The 17,396-nt window shown below is 33.6% G+C and overlaps 1 protein-coding gene across 2 annotated transcripts in view; it reads right to left on the minus strand.

Annotated features, from left to right (window-relative positions):
- The window catches only part of Tpr (translocated promoter region, nuclear basket protein), a 63,465-nt gene that overhangs the window by 24,558 nt on the left and 21,511 nt on the right, over positions 1 to 17,396 (minus strand). For both annotated transcript variants that reach the window (XM_005375083.2, XM_005375082.2), the window contains exons 20-36: positions 16,919 to 17,059; positions 15,674 to 15,839; positions 14,068 to 14,234; positions 12,802 to 12,954; positions 12,269 to 12,385; positions 10,589 to 10,792; positions 10,302 to 10,486; positions 9,737 to 9,884; positions 7,768 to 7,905; positions 7,541 to 7,672; positions 5,937 to 6,067; positions 4,764 to 4,974; positions 3,655 to 3,798; positions 3,193 to 3,391; positions 2,022 to 2,227; positions 1,740 to 1,801; positions 951 to 1,159 (exon numbers count right to left, since the gene is read on the minus strand). In XM_005375083.2, coding sequence (XP_005375140.1) covers positions 951 to 1,159; positions 1,740 to 1,801; positions 2,022 to 2,227; positions 3,193 to 3,391; positions 3,655 to 3,798; positions 4,764 to 4,974; positions 5,937 to 6,067; positions 7,541 to 7,672; positions 7,768 to 7,905; positions 9,737 to 9,884; positions 10,302 to 10,486; positions 10,589 to 10,792; positions 12,269 to 12,385; positions 12,802 to 12,954; positions 14,068 to 14,234; positions 15,674 to 15,839; positions 16,919 to 17,059 — 2,713 coding nt within the window. The remainder of the gene's footprint in view (positions 1 to 950; positions 1,160 to 1,739; positions 1,802 to 2,021; positions 2,228 to 3,192; positions 3,392 to 3,654; positions 3,799 to 4,763; positions 4,975 to 5,936; positions 6,068 to 7,540; positions 7,673 to 7,767; positions 7,906 to 9,736; positions 9,885 to 10,301; positions 10,487 to 10,588; positions 10,793 to 12,268; positions 12,386 to 12,801; positions 12,955 to 14,067; positions 14,235 to 15,673; positions 15,840 to 16,918; positions 17,060 to 17,396) is intronic.

Consider the following 17,396-nt stretch of genomic DNA (forward strand, 5'->3'; position numbering starts at 1 on the left):
TGAGAAATTTTCACTGAGTTTCATTTTGTTTTAAACTGCTATCATAAAACAAACATTAAGGTTAGAACTGTGAGTACAGTTCAGCGGTAGAGCACTTGTTTAGACTGTGTAAGGCTTTGGGTTCAGTCCCCACAACAACAACAACAACAAAAAGCTTAGTTGGAAATTTATTGATAATTATTTCACTGAATGTAGTTAAAATAAAATATTGTGTTTTCATAGTCTTTATATACATATTTCTAAACACTTGAACAATTCACTGAATGCTAGTATTTGCCAAGATATAAAATTTAAGGAAATAACCATATGGCAAAGTTTTACAGAATATTTTGGAATTAGCTAAAAGGATTAAACAACAAAAAACTTCGATTTCTGACGTGAGAAGCTGAACCTAGTGGAGTAAAAAGGCATATATACACCCCAAAGTTCAAATGCTATAATGAGTAACAAAGTGCCATGGAAACAAAGTAGGGAAAACAGGAAGCTCAAATTATTTCAGAGAATAGTAGAGTAAACAAATAATTTACTATAGTTTTTAACTTTCTTTGCCATTGGAAGTGAACATTTATTTGGCTATAGAAAAACCTGCCATATACTTAAATAGGGATGTATTTTAGCTCTTCTTCAGCATAAAAACAAAAGTGGAAAAGAAAAGAGAAGGCAGAAATCTAAAGTAGTAAGTATCCTAGGTCTGCATACCTAAAAAAATAATTAAGATATGACTGTTGGTCTTCTAGTCATATTAAAGCTGTCTATAGCCTGCCCTATTCTGTGATATAAACCATATTTTGTGGGGTTTTTTTATAAAGGTTTCAAAAAATTTACTCACATTCTCTGTGATGTCTAACTTTAGCTTTAGATGCCTCCTTTATTCCTGATGCTACTGTACTCTTCTCAAAATAAAGGTAAACACGTAGTTAGTCCAACTGCATCTGTGCTACTTTACTAACCTTCTTGTGATTCTACTTGTGTAGTGGGCATCACGGTAGCGGTTGGGGTGGTAGTAGGGTTTGTCACAGTCGCGGGTGTAACCATTGGGCGAATACTAGCTCTGGGTGTTGACTTATTCCCGGCCATTGCTGCAGCTGTCACTTTACTTGGAGTAGAAACAACAGGAGTTGGCTTGATATTGGCTGTTGGTGGATCAGACGTGCTGGCACTTACATAGGAGAAATGCAAGAACAACGCACTCATAATTATTATAAACACTCCTTACAAAGTGCATACACCCTAGGAAAACGCACATTACTTTCTTAAGGAGGCAAATGAGCAAATATGATCTTAATCTGGTTCAAGCCTATTCCTCATTTTTCCAGACACTGCTTTAGGTACACTTTTAAGATTTAAAACAAATAGTTTTAAAAATACACTTTTATTAATTTTTAAAGTATTTCTGTCTGTTAGTGGTTTTATACGTTTTTCACTAAATATTTCAAACCTCTTATTGAAAAGGTTTTAAATTTAAACACTAAAAATTAAGGAATGCTCCCGAGTAGCGTACTCGGGTAATACAGACTATATCCAACCTGTGCTGGCCTGCTGAACCCAGGTCCCAGCCCAGCCTTTTCCTTCTTTCACGATGTAACCTTCAGAGAACACCACAAACTCAAAGATGAGAGATGTTCTGTCACAATGCTCACTCAACAGGACTGAAAGTAGGGCAAAAACAACAGAGTACATACCCAGGTCTTCCCTAAACTTTCATAAGAAAAATGGGCTATAGAAGAATTAAAACTCACATTCCTCTTTCACCAGAAGCTGGAGTGGTTTTCAATGTGATCTGTCTCTGTTGTTCTGGGACCTACAAAGAGAAAACTGTTGATTTCTGTGTCTGTCTCACACAGTCCACTAGACAGTACTACCAAAATGTTTTACTACTGTTAATTTATTAACCTATTATTAATTCACCAATTTACTAATGTAAAAACTAACTCTGATGAAGGGCACTTAGTCACCAGGTACTTTCAAGAAAAATGTGTGATGAATAACTCCTTTGCCATTTAGCAAACTTAGCTAGTTACCTTGTTAGTAGGTTCTTGAGGTTCATCTCTCTGCTCAAGGTGCCTCTCTTGATGCTCTCTGAGTTCTCTTTCCAAACGACTAATTCGACCTTCATATTGAGATTTAAGAGCTGTCATTCGAACATCTAGTTCATCTTTTTGCTGATCTAAAGCTCCATTCCTTTGTTTAAGCTCCTCATTTTCTTTAGTAAGCTGATCTTTTACACCTAAAGTAACCATGTGATTATATTATTAAAATCATACATTAGAAATAACATCTATACATTTAAATATTATACACATAAGTCATAACAGATTCTGCTAAAATCTACACTCGTTCTGATTATACACATCTTTTTTTTGGTATCAGGAATTGAAAGTAGGACCTCAGGCTTGCCAAGCAGGCACTGTGCCACTGAGCTAAATTCCTGGACCTCTGACAATACGTATCTTAATGAGCAAAGTTCTAAACATATTCACATTTATTACTCCAATATAAACTATACTTTCTCCAAAATACGTATGTATTTTCTTTTTAAAAAAACTCAGTATTAAAGAACTCTAGTTGGTAGAAATCCTTTACATTTCAATGTATTATTCATTGTAAACTATAAAATTTTCAGTTCATATCATCTATATAGTGTATATTAATTCAATAACTTGTTTTATGAAATAACTTGTTATGATACTACCTTTGACACCATTGAAAATGCCTATAAAACGTGATTAATTCGACATTTAATTACTAAGAAGACTTGTAAGCGAAGCCTTGAGTGTTACAGTACTGGGTTTCTCATGAATCTGTCATGGTATTCTCCCTAAAGGGCCACATGAGCCCTCTCTCAAGGAAGGTGCAGAAAACCCCTGGTTTAGTTAAGACCAGTGCCTGGGCAACAGAATCTGAATCTAAAAGATCTCTGTCAAAAGGCAGAACTGTTATGCACTAGTACAGAAAGACCACAATAACCTGTATTGATTATCAGCCAAAATTAAGACTTCATAAACACAGCAAATAGCAAAGATATCATCATTTGAAAATTAAGATTCTCTCTGTTAACAACTGAATAAACTAGTAGTAAACACATACACAAAAATTTCACTTCACAGTATTTTTTCTTTCCCAATTAAGTCTGTATCATATCACCAACTTTCACCACTATGGTTAAGCCTTAATATATATACAGAAATTTACCGGCCAGATGTGCAATTTTTGATTTTGCTGCTACAATAGCCTTTCTTGTTTTCTCTTCCTTTTCAGTAATCTGCTGTCTTAGCTGTTCCTCCTGAGTGGTTCGATCTTGAAGATCCTGACGAAGTCGTGTAAGTTCAGATTGAAGCTGTATAGTTTGTTCCTGTAGATTTCTTGCTTCTGTCTCTTTTTCAGATAATGTCTTTTTTAAAAGTAAAAAAAGTATTCATGGTAATTTAAATTATTATAAACGGTTTCCTTGTGGACTTAAAATGTAAACTTACTGTTTTGTTTTCTTTACATTAAATATAAGTAAAAATATAAAAATGGAGCTGAAACCAACTAAATGAATACTTGAAGATGATTAGATACTATTTGTATACATGATCTATTCATATACATTCCCACTTGATAGAGGGATACAAGAATTACAGATGCATGTCTTCACTGCTCTCACACTCATACCTTCTGAAGACTGTCCACCTGACTCTCAAGTGATTTTGACTTTGTTTCAGCCTGGTTGAGGGTATCTTTGAGCTCTTGCATCTCCTGCACTGAGATATGCTGTTCCTGGTGGTCTCTGGAAGATTGAGCTGAAGTCTCCATGACCTGAGATGACAAAGAGTAATTATACACATACATACATTAGTGATTCCATTTCTGCAAGTTTATATAAGGGAATAACCATATCTATGTAAAGTTTTATCTTTAAGGACATTCAAAGGTGAGTTTCTATGGTATACTTTTAGTGTCCAAAAATAAGAATTTAGAGTTTCTACACAAGTAGATATTAAATAGCAAATCAAAATGGTGATGCACTGTAGATGAATGACACAAATATTTTCATAGTAAAAATCAAGTGGGAGGGCAGACTACAAAAGAATGTTTGCCAATGATATTACTTCTTTGAAAAAGCACACTGCTTACATGGAAAGAAAAGCATACTAAAAAGTGCTGATAGTAGTTCATAATGAGATAAAAAATCTGGATTTTTTCTTTATTTTTGAATCTAACATGCGGTAAATATAAAGTCAACATACAAGTTCCTTACCTTTGGGATTTAGTTTTAAACTATAATAAAGATTGTAAAATTCTTTTTGATAGGCAGGTCACATAAATAACTTACATAATTTTAATCGACAACAAATTATGAAAATATACCTTTACAAAGAAGACTACTTAAAATGTAAAAACTAAAACCCCACCTGTACACCTAGCATTTACCAAAGTTTCTTTAGTGAATCTATAAGGCATTTTTGGACACAACTTCAACAATGATGTTATGGTAGCTGGGTATGGTGGCTCATACCTGTAATCCCAACTACACAGGAGGCTGAGACAGCAGGTCAGCCTAGACAACTTAGTGAGACTATCTCAAAGGAAAAAAATAAGAAAAGAAGGGCTAGAAATGTAGTATCCTGGATTTAATCCCCAGTAATAAAGTAAAACAAAACAAAAACATGTAGAATTTAAAACCCAAATTCAAAACTGTTTTGTAATATTTACCTACTAATATATTTAATAATACATACATGTATATATTTACTTTAAAAAGAAAAAGTTCCTCAAAATACCTTATCTTGTTGTGCTTTAAGTTCTTCATACTGAGTCTTGTATCTGCGCCCAATTTTCTTCACTTGAGTAATAGTTTTGACTTTCTCTTGGATATCAATTATTTTGGCATCTAAATCCTTCTGGATGTTTTCCTTTTCAGTTTTTATTTTATTTAAATCTTCCTTCAGACTCTGGATTAAATTCTGGTTGTTTGTCAAAGATGCATTTGATCTTTAAAGAAAGGTAACAAAGGTTTCTTTGAAAAATTAATACATGAGACTTCAAATCTTTCAGTTTTAAAGTTTATATTGTATTGCTTTAACAAGTTTTTAAGTTAAAAACTCCAACCAGTCCACACACTTCAACAGATAACTGCTTACGAATTTACAGTTCTTTAGAAGGATCCTGTTACATAGGTGAGATACCCCTTTTAGACTTGAGAAGAAGTGAGCTATAAGTGCTCGAGCAACATGCACAATTTTACAAAGTAATCAACTGATAATACCCAGGTTTTAATTCAGATCTGCTTGATTACAAAAGCTACATGCTTTCTACTCTGAGTGCTATCAAAATTTTTTTTTCTGGTAGAGCCAGACAGACAACTACCTCTGTAAAACGTCAGGTAGTCAATTTTTGAACCCTAGGTTTTCTCATTTTTAAGAAATAATCTCTCTTCCTGAATATGCTAGACTATAATTATAAATGAAGAGACTATATATAACAAAAAATTATAAGCTATAAAGCAGTATGTAAAAGGGGTCAATGACAGGAACAAATCACACTAAAGCTTTCAAAAGGAAAATCAAAACTTTAATATTTAATTTCTTACTTTTAAAGGGGCAATATTTCAAAGTTCACTAAAATGACCTTAAAAATTCCTTTATAAGTTGACAAATATAGGCTAATAAAAATTAAAGCAAAACCTCATGCAAAAGTTACTCTATTATTTATAAAATAAATTTAGTTTTTGACTTATACCAATACAGAGAAATAAGTCGTATAGGGAAACCTATCATTAAATAACTACTTGATTCCTCAGAGACAGAAGGAAAGCCACAAGTAAGGGCTCTAGCACTTTCTATTCTTTCTCAAAACAAGAAGTACTTGTTGAGCTACATAAAGAATTGAAGTAAACTAATAAACTGCTTTAAGATTTCGTGTATTACATATAATTTAAGGCTTCTTCTATATACCTTGCAATTTCAGCTTTCAGTCTCCCAAGCTCTTCAGTCAGCTGTTGAATCCGCTTAGTGTGAACTTCCTTTTCAGAAAGGAGTTTCCTATATTCTTCTGTATCCGGATCTTTTTGTTGACTTACTAAATGCTAGAATACCAAAAATGTTGTGCTTTGTTTTTTTAGGTTTTACAAAACAAATGTGCTATAACAAAATGGTAGAGCATACATGTTTACATTAAGTGTCCTGCATGCAAACTGATCAAGCAACAAAATATCAAAAACTAATTTCAAATCTTTCGTTTAGCTAGATCTAGCCAAAATGGAAAAAAAAAAAAAATCAAATGTCGTTAACTGTTCGTTTTTTTTTCATAGGTGCAGAAAAAACATTTCAGATTAGCTACACAGAAGCCAAATAAAGGTACCCAGAAATCTGAAAGATTTTAGTGTTAATATGTAATTATCATAAAGTTACATGTACAAGGAAAACATGTACATAATATACTACAAATATATTTAAAAATTCTAAATGCAACTGATTCTATTCACAGGAAAAGGAAGCACAGTGCAACAAAAATATATCTAGATTTGGGCAGATCATGCTCCCTTTTTGATTTTTCAATTGCTTGTATAATAAAATTAGGAATAAAAGGGCTCTAAAATTTTAAAATCCTATTCAGATAGTAATAGTTACAATTGTAGAGCTTTTTCTAGGAGCCAGGTGAACTGCTATAAATATATTATTTTTGTCATACAGTGATTTCTTAGTTTCATTTTAGAAATGAGCAAAACGAGCTCAGAGAGGTTAAGAAAATCTCATACATCACACAACTAGTATGTGCAAGGCAGATTTCCAATGTTCTGCCTGAATACAGAGCTGGAATTTCTATTGCACTACCCTACTTGGTCTCATCCTATGATTGATACACTGTGTCGACTTGCAAAGTTTAGAACTTTAACTAAGGGATGCAAGAGGGGGCCAGGATCTTCACTTTGTAAACATCTTCATCCTGTGCAAGAGGGCATGGAGATTGTGTGAGTGACACACCTGCCCTAAGAGGTGGTAGCCTGCTTACAATATAAGGGAGGAAAACATTTGTTCTTTCCACTTTTTTGCTCTTGCTGTTTTTGCTATCTTCCACCACCATTAACTATTGCTCTTCTGCCATGCTACCCTGCCTTGGAGACAGCTGATTATGGTCTGAAACTTCCACAAACTGTGAGATAAATAAACCTTTCCTTCCTTAATTTGAGCTTCAGGTGTTTTATCTCAGCAAGGAAAGAAAAGTAACCCAAACATCCTTAACAAAGGGCTCCAGGGAGCAAGTTTTAAAGTGTTTCAATAAACTACATCAATGTCTATTTTCATGTAGACAAGTACCTTAGAGATAAAAATCAAAGCCTAAAACTTTGGAATTTTAGGAAATAAATTAGCCATCCTAAAATATACAAAATACAACCAAAAATTTCTTTAAAGATGAGTTATAACTGTGATGTGTCACATGAGTGACACTGATACATTGTAAGATTCATTACTTCTATAAATGTTTTATAACTCTAAAGCTTACCCTATTACTTAAAATCAACATTTTTGTGTCTTTGAATGACGTTAATTTCATTTACCTGGTTACGTGCTTTCCAACGTTTGACATCCTCTTCTAATAACTTCTTCTCTGCCTGCAACATACCACTCTTCTCACTTAGCTCAGCATTTGCTTCTTGTAAAGGTAAAATATCTAACTCCAGCTTCCTCACCTGAAAACAGCGCCAAGTTTTAGCAACTAATGTAAAATTCATGTATAATACTGCTAAAAATAACAGGCCTTTGCCCTGATTGGCAAGACACAAACCTTTGCTTGCATCTGCTGCAGATCCTGTTCTAGCCTCTCCTTTTCTTCTCGCAGCATTTTATTGGTCTCCATAACTACATTCATTGTTTCAGTTTTCTTCATCAGTTCTTCATGCTGAGCCATTGTTTTTGCAGTTACCTAAATGTTTTAAAAGACACATATACAGGAACATTCAATAACGGAAGAGCTTATCTTTTCCCACCTGCTCTAACCCTTCCTGTAAGTAAGGAGGATTTAAATTTCAACTGAAACTTTTCAAAGTTCACATGTTTATTTTCCTGTGATATATGTTATAAATTACGAAGATAAAAAGTCATGAACATCTAGTGAAACTCTGTATTATCTCTATGGTTTTATCGAACACTTATTTTCTTATTCCCTATGATGGTTTGAGCAATCTTTCATTCTTACATCTGGTAATCTGAGCAATGTAGTTGAGGACCGTGATATGTAATGTAACAACCACTGTTGATTTGTATTATTTTGTCTTAAGATTCTGTATCACTTTGAATGTTGATTTGTTTATGTTTGTGATACTGGTATGCTGCTACTGTTCTATTTGTTTCTCATTTACTACTCTCTTTAAAATAAAAAATAAATAAATAAAATAAATAAAAAGTCATGAACATCCCATCAGTATGAACATTAGGTAAAAACAATCCACATTTACACATCATTTGTCTGTCTCTTCTTAGTGTGTTAAATTTACTACTAGCTCTAAAATAATGTCATTTTGATTGTCAGGGTTTTATTTTTGCTGAGAAATCCCTCATCTTTTTGTTCCGTTGTTTCATCACTTTGGTTTTAAACAATTTGAACTTTTTCCTTCTCATAGGTGTAATTATCCATCTTTTACATATGATATTACTTTCTTACTCCATCATTTTTAACTATAACATATTTCACTATTGTTAGGCAGGCATGAACAGATGCATTATTATTGATATAAAGTGCGTTACTTCTTGATTCTCTTCCTACTGTATCCAAGAGTTGACTTCCCCCTCTGAGCTTGTTTATAGGCTAAGGCATTTTCTATTATTTGCTTTTCTACAGCACAAAGCAACAGCAAAGAACACAGGAGAGACTGAGATAATATCTATTCTTTGTTAAAATCTTAAGTCTGCTCTTTTTCTTCCAAATGTTAACTCCATGAATTAGAGGATCTATTATATCCACAGTGAAGTAACATTTGAATTTCGATTGTTTTTCACCAAGGTATAATTTTGCAACTTTGAACTTCTGCTAGAAATATAAACTCCATAAATCTAATTATCCATTTTCCTCTATTTCTCCCTAGTAGTTATTTTAACTAATTACCACTTCAGAAATGGTAAATGTTCTAAGGTCTTAATAGCCTCTTTTCTAGATGTAGGGCATGTTATTGCATCTTAGAATGAGGTAACTGAGCAATAAGCTTCTGAGTGGTAGTGTGAATCAAGCTTATGTTCTAAACATCCATTTCGCTACTATAGCAAGCTTCTCCTTTATTTGGTTGTTGATTTGACTTTTTTTTTTTGCACCTTTGTCAATAAAGATATTTTCTATATTAGTTACAATGACTATCTAGACATATACACAATGATGACTGTAATAAACTAAGACAGATAGCTGGAATTTACTAAGCACACACTGTGCATCAGACAAAGTTCTAAATGCTTCATGTGCACAAGCTCACATAATCCTTACAATTATTACCCAAGTATTACAGATGAGATAACTAAGAGCAGGGGATTTAAACAATGCACAAGAACACACAGCTAATGATATGAAGATAGAATCTGAAATCAAGAGGCCTGTGTACACAGTCATCACTCTTAACCCTATACTTTATCAGCACTTAACAAATGTTTAAAGAATTTACAAGTTTAGGAGGAATGCATATTTCAAATTATATTTTGTTATACTGAACAGTAGAAATGTAAATGAGATCTTCTGACTTAACCGTTTCCTGTAGGCTTAGTATACATACCTGGACCTTTTCCCTTTCAGCATTTAGGCTATCCTGCAGTTCCTGCAACTCTCTTTCTAAAAGTTCAACCCTCTGTCGATAACGCAGACTCTCAACTTGAGCCACCTCAAACCTAGTTTCAGCAATTTCTTTTTCTCGTCGTATAAATCTATAAGAATATACACGGTAAGATTTTATTTGAATTAAATAAAGGCAACGATGATAACATTTCCAAACTTGGGTAAATTTAAGATAACAAAAATCATTTAATTACTATCTAGTCCCACGATAGTGGGAAACTTTTCTTTAGTACACATAATGGCTCAAGAAATATTTATCTTTAAAATATCTACAAGGCATTTAATTTTTCAAGAGAAACCAGCTGAAGTTCTTATTATGTCATTCAAATTTAAAGCCACTTATTTAATATATTTACAAATCAAATGTGAGCAATTGGGTGGTACTGGTCTTCTCAGTCAATAAAAGTCTGAGCTTTACTTATGTATAACCTCCTCTAATTTCGGCATTTATAGTTTTCATATTGTACCACCACAGAACCAACATATTAAGAATGTACTTGACTTACCTGAGAATTTCTAAAATCTGTTCCTGAGATTTCCCTTCTTCACTGAGAGATACATTCAATGTGCCCTGTACACCTTCCTTCATAGAGGCAACTACCTTGTCACTTAAATTTTCAATCTGATCATGAAGTAATCTGTTTTGTTTCTCTAGATCTTCACAGCGAGATACACATTTGGCAACTTCATCCTGTAAGCCAAAAGCTGATTGTAATAGCAGATTTTCCATTATACATTAAAAAACACAATTCTTTTACTTCTCCAGAGCATTGATTGCAATCTACAATAATACCTTTAACATTCTCTCTCTCTCTTCCCAAGATGCTTTGCACTCCAACAACTGTGATTCTGCCTTCTGGGTTGTTTCCTCCAAGTGCTGACGGACTGATGCCATTTTGGAAACCTGTTCCTTGGCAGCTTGTAGAGCTTCAACATCGGCAGCATGTAGCATCAATTCTCTCTCATACTTATTCTGAGCTTCTACAGCTATTTTAGCCTGCAAAAAGGTATTTCAGCATTGACACAGAAGACTGTATTCAGGAAGACAGTCTTCTTTTACAAACAATACAGTGCATTTTAAAAAATTACAAAGAAAATGCTGGGTGCAGTGGTGCACACCTGTAATGCCAACTAGTGGGAAGGCTGAGGCAGTAAGCTCAAGCCCAGCTTGAGCAATTTAACAAGATCCTGTGCCAAAATAAAACAATTAAAAGAGCTGGAGATGCAGCTCAGTGGTAGAACACCCCTGGGTTCAATCCCCAATACCGCCAAAAAGAAAAGAAAGATAATCTAAATGTACCAAAACAAGGGAATAATTAAAAGGTTAATTCAAAGCTGAGTATTTCTATTTAATAAAATATTTTAAAACTGTTAAAAATGAAGCTTAGGAGAAAACTATGAATGGAAAACTATGTACATAAAATACACTTATAGACAAAAAACCTGACAGGAAACAAGAAAAATAAAATCATTTACTTTGGATACTTAATTATGGATTCAAGTTCGGTACTCCTTATGAAATACCTGGGACTAGAAGTATTTTACAGTTTTTTTGTTTTAAAAGTATTTATATAGCTCTTACCAGCTGAACATACCTAATCTGAGAAAACCTTATGAATCTAAAAAAAAACAAACAAACAAACAAAAAAAAACCTTATGAATCTAAAATATTTTGAGTATCAGCACTCAAAAAAGTTTAAGATTTTAGAAGACCGGGATTAAAGATGCTTAATCTGTACATTATTTGATTTTACTTTCCAATGTTATGTTATGTGCCAATAAACCAACAGCAATTAATTTTGGCCTAGTTTATTTTTGAAGCTTTTCTTTCCTATATTCCACTTTTAAAGGGCTATTCCCATATATTATACATATTTCAGCACCAAAGAACAGAAACAAAATATATTAATATACTACCTAAATTAAAAATAAGACTATTGCCAATATCTTAATCTTTACCCATCTTTCAGCCAGTCACCTTAATAACTTCCTCTCTACTGAATTGGGTTTTATCATTTCTTTTCCATACAAATATAAACAGCTTTACCATGTATGTGTCCACACACATATACAGTATACTTAAAAGTCAAGTTTTGCTTTAATTTATAAAACGTGGTGTACACAAACTTGTACAAATTCAATACTGCATTAGAAATCTTACTCAGATATTCTTGTTTCCTTGAGGGAAGGTTAGTTTGGAATTGAGAGCAGCAATAACTCTGTCTTTTGTTCATGTTTTAATATTCTTTTTCTCATTTGTTAACAAAGTTATTTGTTATCAGAGAATAATTATTTACTTTCAGTCTTCACCTATATTTTTCCACTAATCTTAACCCAAGTTCCATTAGCGTGGAAATACTTTTCCTTTTTTGTAAGCTCTGCCACTTCTCAAAATATATGAAGATACTCCTAGAACCATTCTCTAGGCTCAAAGCTCATTTCTCAGAAAAACAGTGAAGACAGAAACACTTACTTGTTCTTGACAGTCACGTCTGGCTTGCTGTTCATTACTTAAAGCTGTGCTTGCTCTCTGAAGAGCTTCTTGAACTTCATTCTGAACACTTGAAAGTGTTTTCCTCAGCTCAGATAACTAAGCAGAAACAAGATTTAAACAGAAGTTAGCCACTAACTTGGAAAATATGGAAGACAGATGTTCAATGATCCAAACAGTCCAAGGACTAAACACAGTTATAACCTGATATAATCTAGGGCAAATGTTTTACAACTCTATATCCATTCCCTACTATTTTTTTTGCTAAAATTCAATCTCAGGAAGAGGTTTTTAAAGAGTAGCACTAACACCTAATTTTGTAAACTGTTCTAAAATTTTCAAAGGAAAATATATAGATACACAGAGCTCAGTAAAACGAAATTAAATCCATTGGCTATGTATTCGATTTCTTTTGATATGAAGTGAATGGTAACTAATGAGCTAGTTAAAAGAATTCAAATTCTTACATAAAAGATTGATATAATTAATGACAAACCAGAACAAAATTAGTTTACCTGTTGTTCCATACTCTCTATGGCTTTTCTCTTGTCATCCTGCAGTTCTTGTTTCTCCTTCTCTACCTCCATCAACTTTTTTTCCAATTGCATCTGAAATTCAGCTGACTCTTTTAAACGAACTTCAATATTTTTCCGTACTTCTTCTGTTACCTTCACCAAATTACAAACAAGATACGAAAATTATACACATTTAAAATGACAATTCCTTCTTCAAATCTAAAGTGGTGAAGTACTAAAATTACTGTTCACATTACATTACAGGAAGGATCGATGAAATGCTCACTAAAAGTAGCCAATGAGGGCCGGGGATATAGCTCAGCAGTATGGTGCTTGCCTGAGTTTGATGCCTGGTACCCACCCCGCAAAAGCCAAAAACACTCCCAAAACCAATAGTAGTAAATGTACCATGTAAATAATCTCCAAGTAAGTAGAGACACTTTCTATTTCTCCCCTTTTCCTCAATCCTTATATCCATTTGTCAAATCCAGCTAATCTATCACTAAAAAAGTATTTTCATCACATAGTACACTGATGTTTCCAGATGCCAAAAAAAAAGGACCTTTTAAAGTTATAATCCTAGACCACTGCAACTACTTCCAAAATGAACACTTATTTTGAGATACTGTTTCACTAAGTCGCCCAGGATGGACTCCAGTTTGCAATCCTCTGGCCTCAGCCTCCCTTAGTGCTGGCATTAGACATGCACCACCATGCCCAGCTCCAAAATTAATGTTGTATCTTCCAATCTTCTACATGATTCTTTCCAAAAAAAAATTCTAATTAGGACATGCTAAAATTTTAAAAGCTCCTAATAAGGTTACAGAAAACAACTGAACATGTCTTGTAAAATCTTTTACATTTGGCTCTCAATTAATTATATCCTTTGATATTTCACTTTACAAATTCATTATGTCAGATACAATATTATTATCTGAGCCTTTTTATCTTGGTTGAAGTTGCCTACTACCTGGAATACTGTTCTACCTTTAACTATCAAGATGGTACCTTCATGTAAAGCTCTTGTGAAGCCATTTACACTCAAGAGACAACGTTCCTTATTTGTACTTTTCCCATAGCAATTAATTTCTCTCTTGCGTTACAAATTTTTTTATCTGGCTTATTGTTTTATCTGGCTTATCAGACCCAAGTACTTTCAAGTTGTAAGGACAATGGTGTCAACCCAATTCATACTACAATTCCTTACATATAGTGAACTCCTAATTTAAAAAAATAAATGTGGTAAGGATTCAGACTTATACATACCTGTTTTTCCTTGTTTAGAGATTCCTCTAAACTAGTCACCATTGCTCTATACTGTTCCACATTACTAGTACTTGTTTTCAGTCTCTCCTTCAAGTCGTTCACCTGCTCTTCAGCCTGCCTTAGCTGACCTAGAAGATCATCCACATCTTCTTTGTCATTAGGTTGACCTACAAGGTATAACAGTTTTATTAAAATCAGCACATTTTAAAAGGTATTACAGATGACTATTACCAGTTTATGAAATCAGAATAAAGGCTCAAATGTAGAAGTTCTGAATTATATTATATATTGTAACCCCTGCTAAATACCAAAATACCATGTTACGTCTTCAAAAAATTTTAACCTTTGAAATCTGCTGTTACATAAATCAAGAAAAGGGTATTTAAGAGAACATCAAACATTTCCATGAAACTGAAGTATCTATTTGAAGAAACAATCAGATTCTTAATTTGTTATTTAAACATTATTTTCTAAGACACTAAATCTTAAATCATTTCATCAAGGAGTTAGAGGTGTAGATCAGCATGAACAAGGCCCTGAGTTCAATCCCTTACCCTGCTAGAAAACAAAACAGAATACTAAACAAATAGCCTAATTTTTGTCTTATCAAAAACACATGGAAAAGAAACTGTGGCTGAAAAGAATGTTTTATCATATTAAGAAAGCAGTATTGAACACTGAACATTCATTATATAGGTATTAGGTATTTACCTATCTAATGCACCACACACACACACACACACACACACACATTTCCCTTCTATTAAATATAAAATTAAATGATAAGGTTGAACACAAAGGCTTTGATTTTAAAACAAAGTATTTACTAAGGGGCAGCAAAAAAACTAGTAAGTATGTTATCTGAGGCTACTAATAAGGATTAAGAATACTACTTAAAACCAGCCCAAACAAATTATTTATCGAAATTTATCACAGATTTAGTAAATATCTTTATGTTAAAAGACAGAGGGTTGAAAATTCAAGTATTAATTTCAGAATGAACAGTTTTAAGCATCAGTAAATGGTTTCAGGGATAAGGGTACGCCTCAGGGGCAAAGCACAAGCATAGGTAAGGCCCTAGCTTCGAGCCCATCGGTTAAAAAAAAAAATCACTGCAAGAAGTAGAAAACTCAGAACAATGGCCAGGTGTCATTGTAGAAGTGAATCTTCTAAGACTTTCAAATTTAGTATTTACAAATTTATTTATTTATTTATTTATTTTTGGTTTTTCTCCGGTACCGGGAACCGAACTCATGACCTTGCGCTTGCCAGGCAGGCGCTTTGCCATTGAGCTAAATCCCCAGCCCCAGTATTTACAAATTTAGAAATTACAGATTTAGTAATTTTTTTCTGTTTTCGTTTTTGTTTTTTTCTGGTACCGGGAATCAAACTCACGACCTCGTGCTTGCCAAGCAGGTGCTGTGCTGCTGAGCTAAATCCCCAGCCCCAGTAATTACAGTTTAAAACTAAACTTTACACAGAATAAAAGTTGGGCTTCCTTGACCTTTATTAGGATTATCAAAGAGTAAGGTTATTATAGCATATATTATAAACCTAAAGAAGCACTCAATTTATTTGATACTGTGCATCTATGTTACTTATTTACCTTTACCAGTTCTCTGTGAAGACTGAGAAGCAAGCTGGGCTTCCATATTGCTAAGGTACTGTTTCAATGTACCAATTTCCTTTTGAGCATTTTTTAATAGTTCTTTTGTGTTAAAATGAAGATTTGTCTCTGTATCCAGCTGTCTCTTTGTATCTAAAAGTTGAACCTGTAAGAAAATATAGAAAATATACATTAATTCTAAAAAGACTATCTTTGGATTCCTTTATCTTTCTGCAGATCCTGAGAACTCTGGACCAGATTAAGTAACAAAAAATAGATTTAGATTCCCACCAATAAAAACACCTAAATAGACAGAACACATCATACAACCATGATCCCTGAGATGGGAAATAGAAGATGACTGACTTTAAGATTCCAGAATATGACACAGAAGGAGAAATAATCCAGCTTTCTAATTAGACCCTCTGAATTAAGAACACAGATCTGGGTATATTGGGAGATTAAAGCGGCTCAAGTGCCTAAGACAGAGTATCAGAGATAAGTAGCAGCACAGATAGGAATTGGCCTGGAGACATGAACAGGGTATCCAATGAAAATTAAGAAGTCATCAGTTAAGTGCATATAAAGAGATTACCCCAAAATGGAAAAAAATCATTCAAAGGACTATAATGAAGAATATCTAGCAGCAACAGAAAAGTCCAGGATAATCCTGGTGGTATGTGACTGTAATCCCAGCTACTCAAGAGGTTGCAGCAGGAGGATACCAATTTCAGACCAGCCTCGGCTAAAGCTAAGAGGTTAGGGATGTAGCTCAGTGATACAGTGCTTGCCTATTGCACAGGCAAGAGCCTAGGCTCAATCCTCACTAACACTGTCAGGAATAATGCTTATTTCAAAGGCAAGACTGAAAAAAGTAACAGTTCACTGAATAACAACAGCAGAACTAGCATTTAGGAAGGTCTTGGTTCACAAATGGAGAATCTTAAGTGCTTAGACTAAGCACTGCTCTGGGCCTGGCTAGTGAGTCATAAAAAGCAAGACTCAAAAGGATCAAATTATCTTTAAATGTTACTGTTCCAAACAAAGCTCATTAAATTTTAAAAACACAAAAATATTCAGTACTCAGTAGAGTAAAACTCAGTATGTTTACCCACCCCCAAAAAAGAGAAATTTTCAAAGTCTATAAGAAGTGTTTAAACTCAGGTTTCAACCTGGATGGCAGGGTCTCCACACACAAATATTTATGACAAAAACTACAGAAATTCAGAACCTCGACAGACTCACATCTAGATTTCTCGTAAGTGTGTGCCTTTGTTCCACCTCATTTTCCAACTTCTTCTTTAGATGAGAGATCTCCTGCTCCAGTTTTTCTATCTGGGTACTAAGTCTTTGTTTGGTTTCTGTTTCCGATCGCTCTAGTATTCCCTGAAAGAAAGAAAAGACTTTTGCTTACGCTTAAATTAAAAAAAAAAAAAAAAGCAATGCAAAGAAAACTAGAGGCTTCAGAAACTTTTTTTCACACAATGGAGTTAAAATATAGAATATTTACCAAGGAAGTATTCTAGCATTTTTTTTCTTATTAAAAAAATCTTCTTAAAGGGGGAAGAAAGAGAAATATATTATCAATCATTCAAATTTCCCAAAAATTTAGTAGAGAAAAATAACTATACAATTAATCTTGTGAATAGTCAGGCTGCATAAAATCCAGTAGGTAGGCTTAAGGATAAAATGTGCCAGATCATAGTTTCAATTAATTCTCTTG

This window comes from Chinchilla lanigera, unplaced genomic scaffold (assembly GCF_000276665.1).
Source record: "Chinchilla lanigera isolate Chin_1 unplaced genomic scaffold, ChiLan1.0 scaffold00005, whole genome shotgun sequence".
Lineage (NCBI taxonomy): Eukaryota > Metazoa > Chordata > Mammalia > Rodentia > Chinchillidae > Chinchilla > Chinchilla lanigera.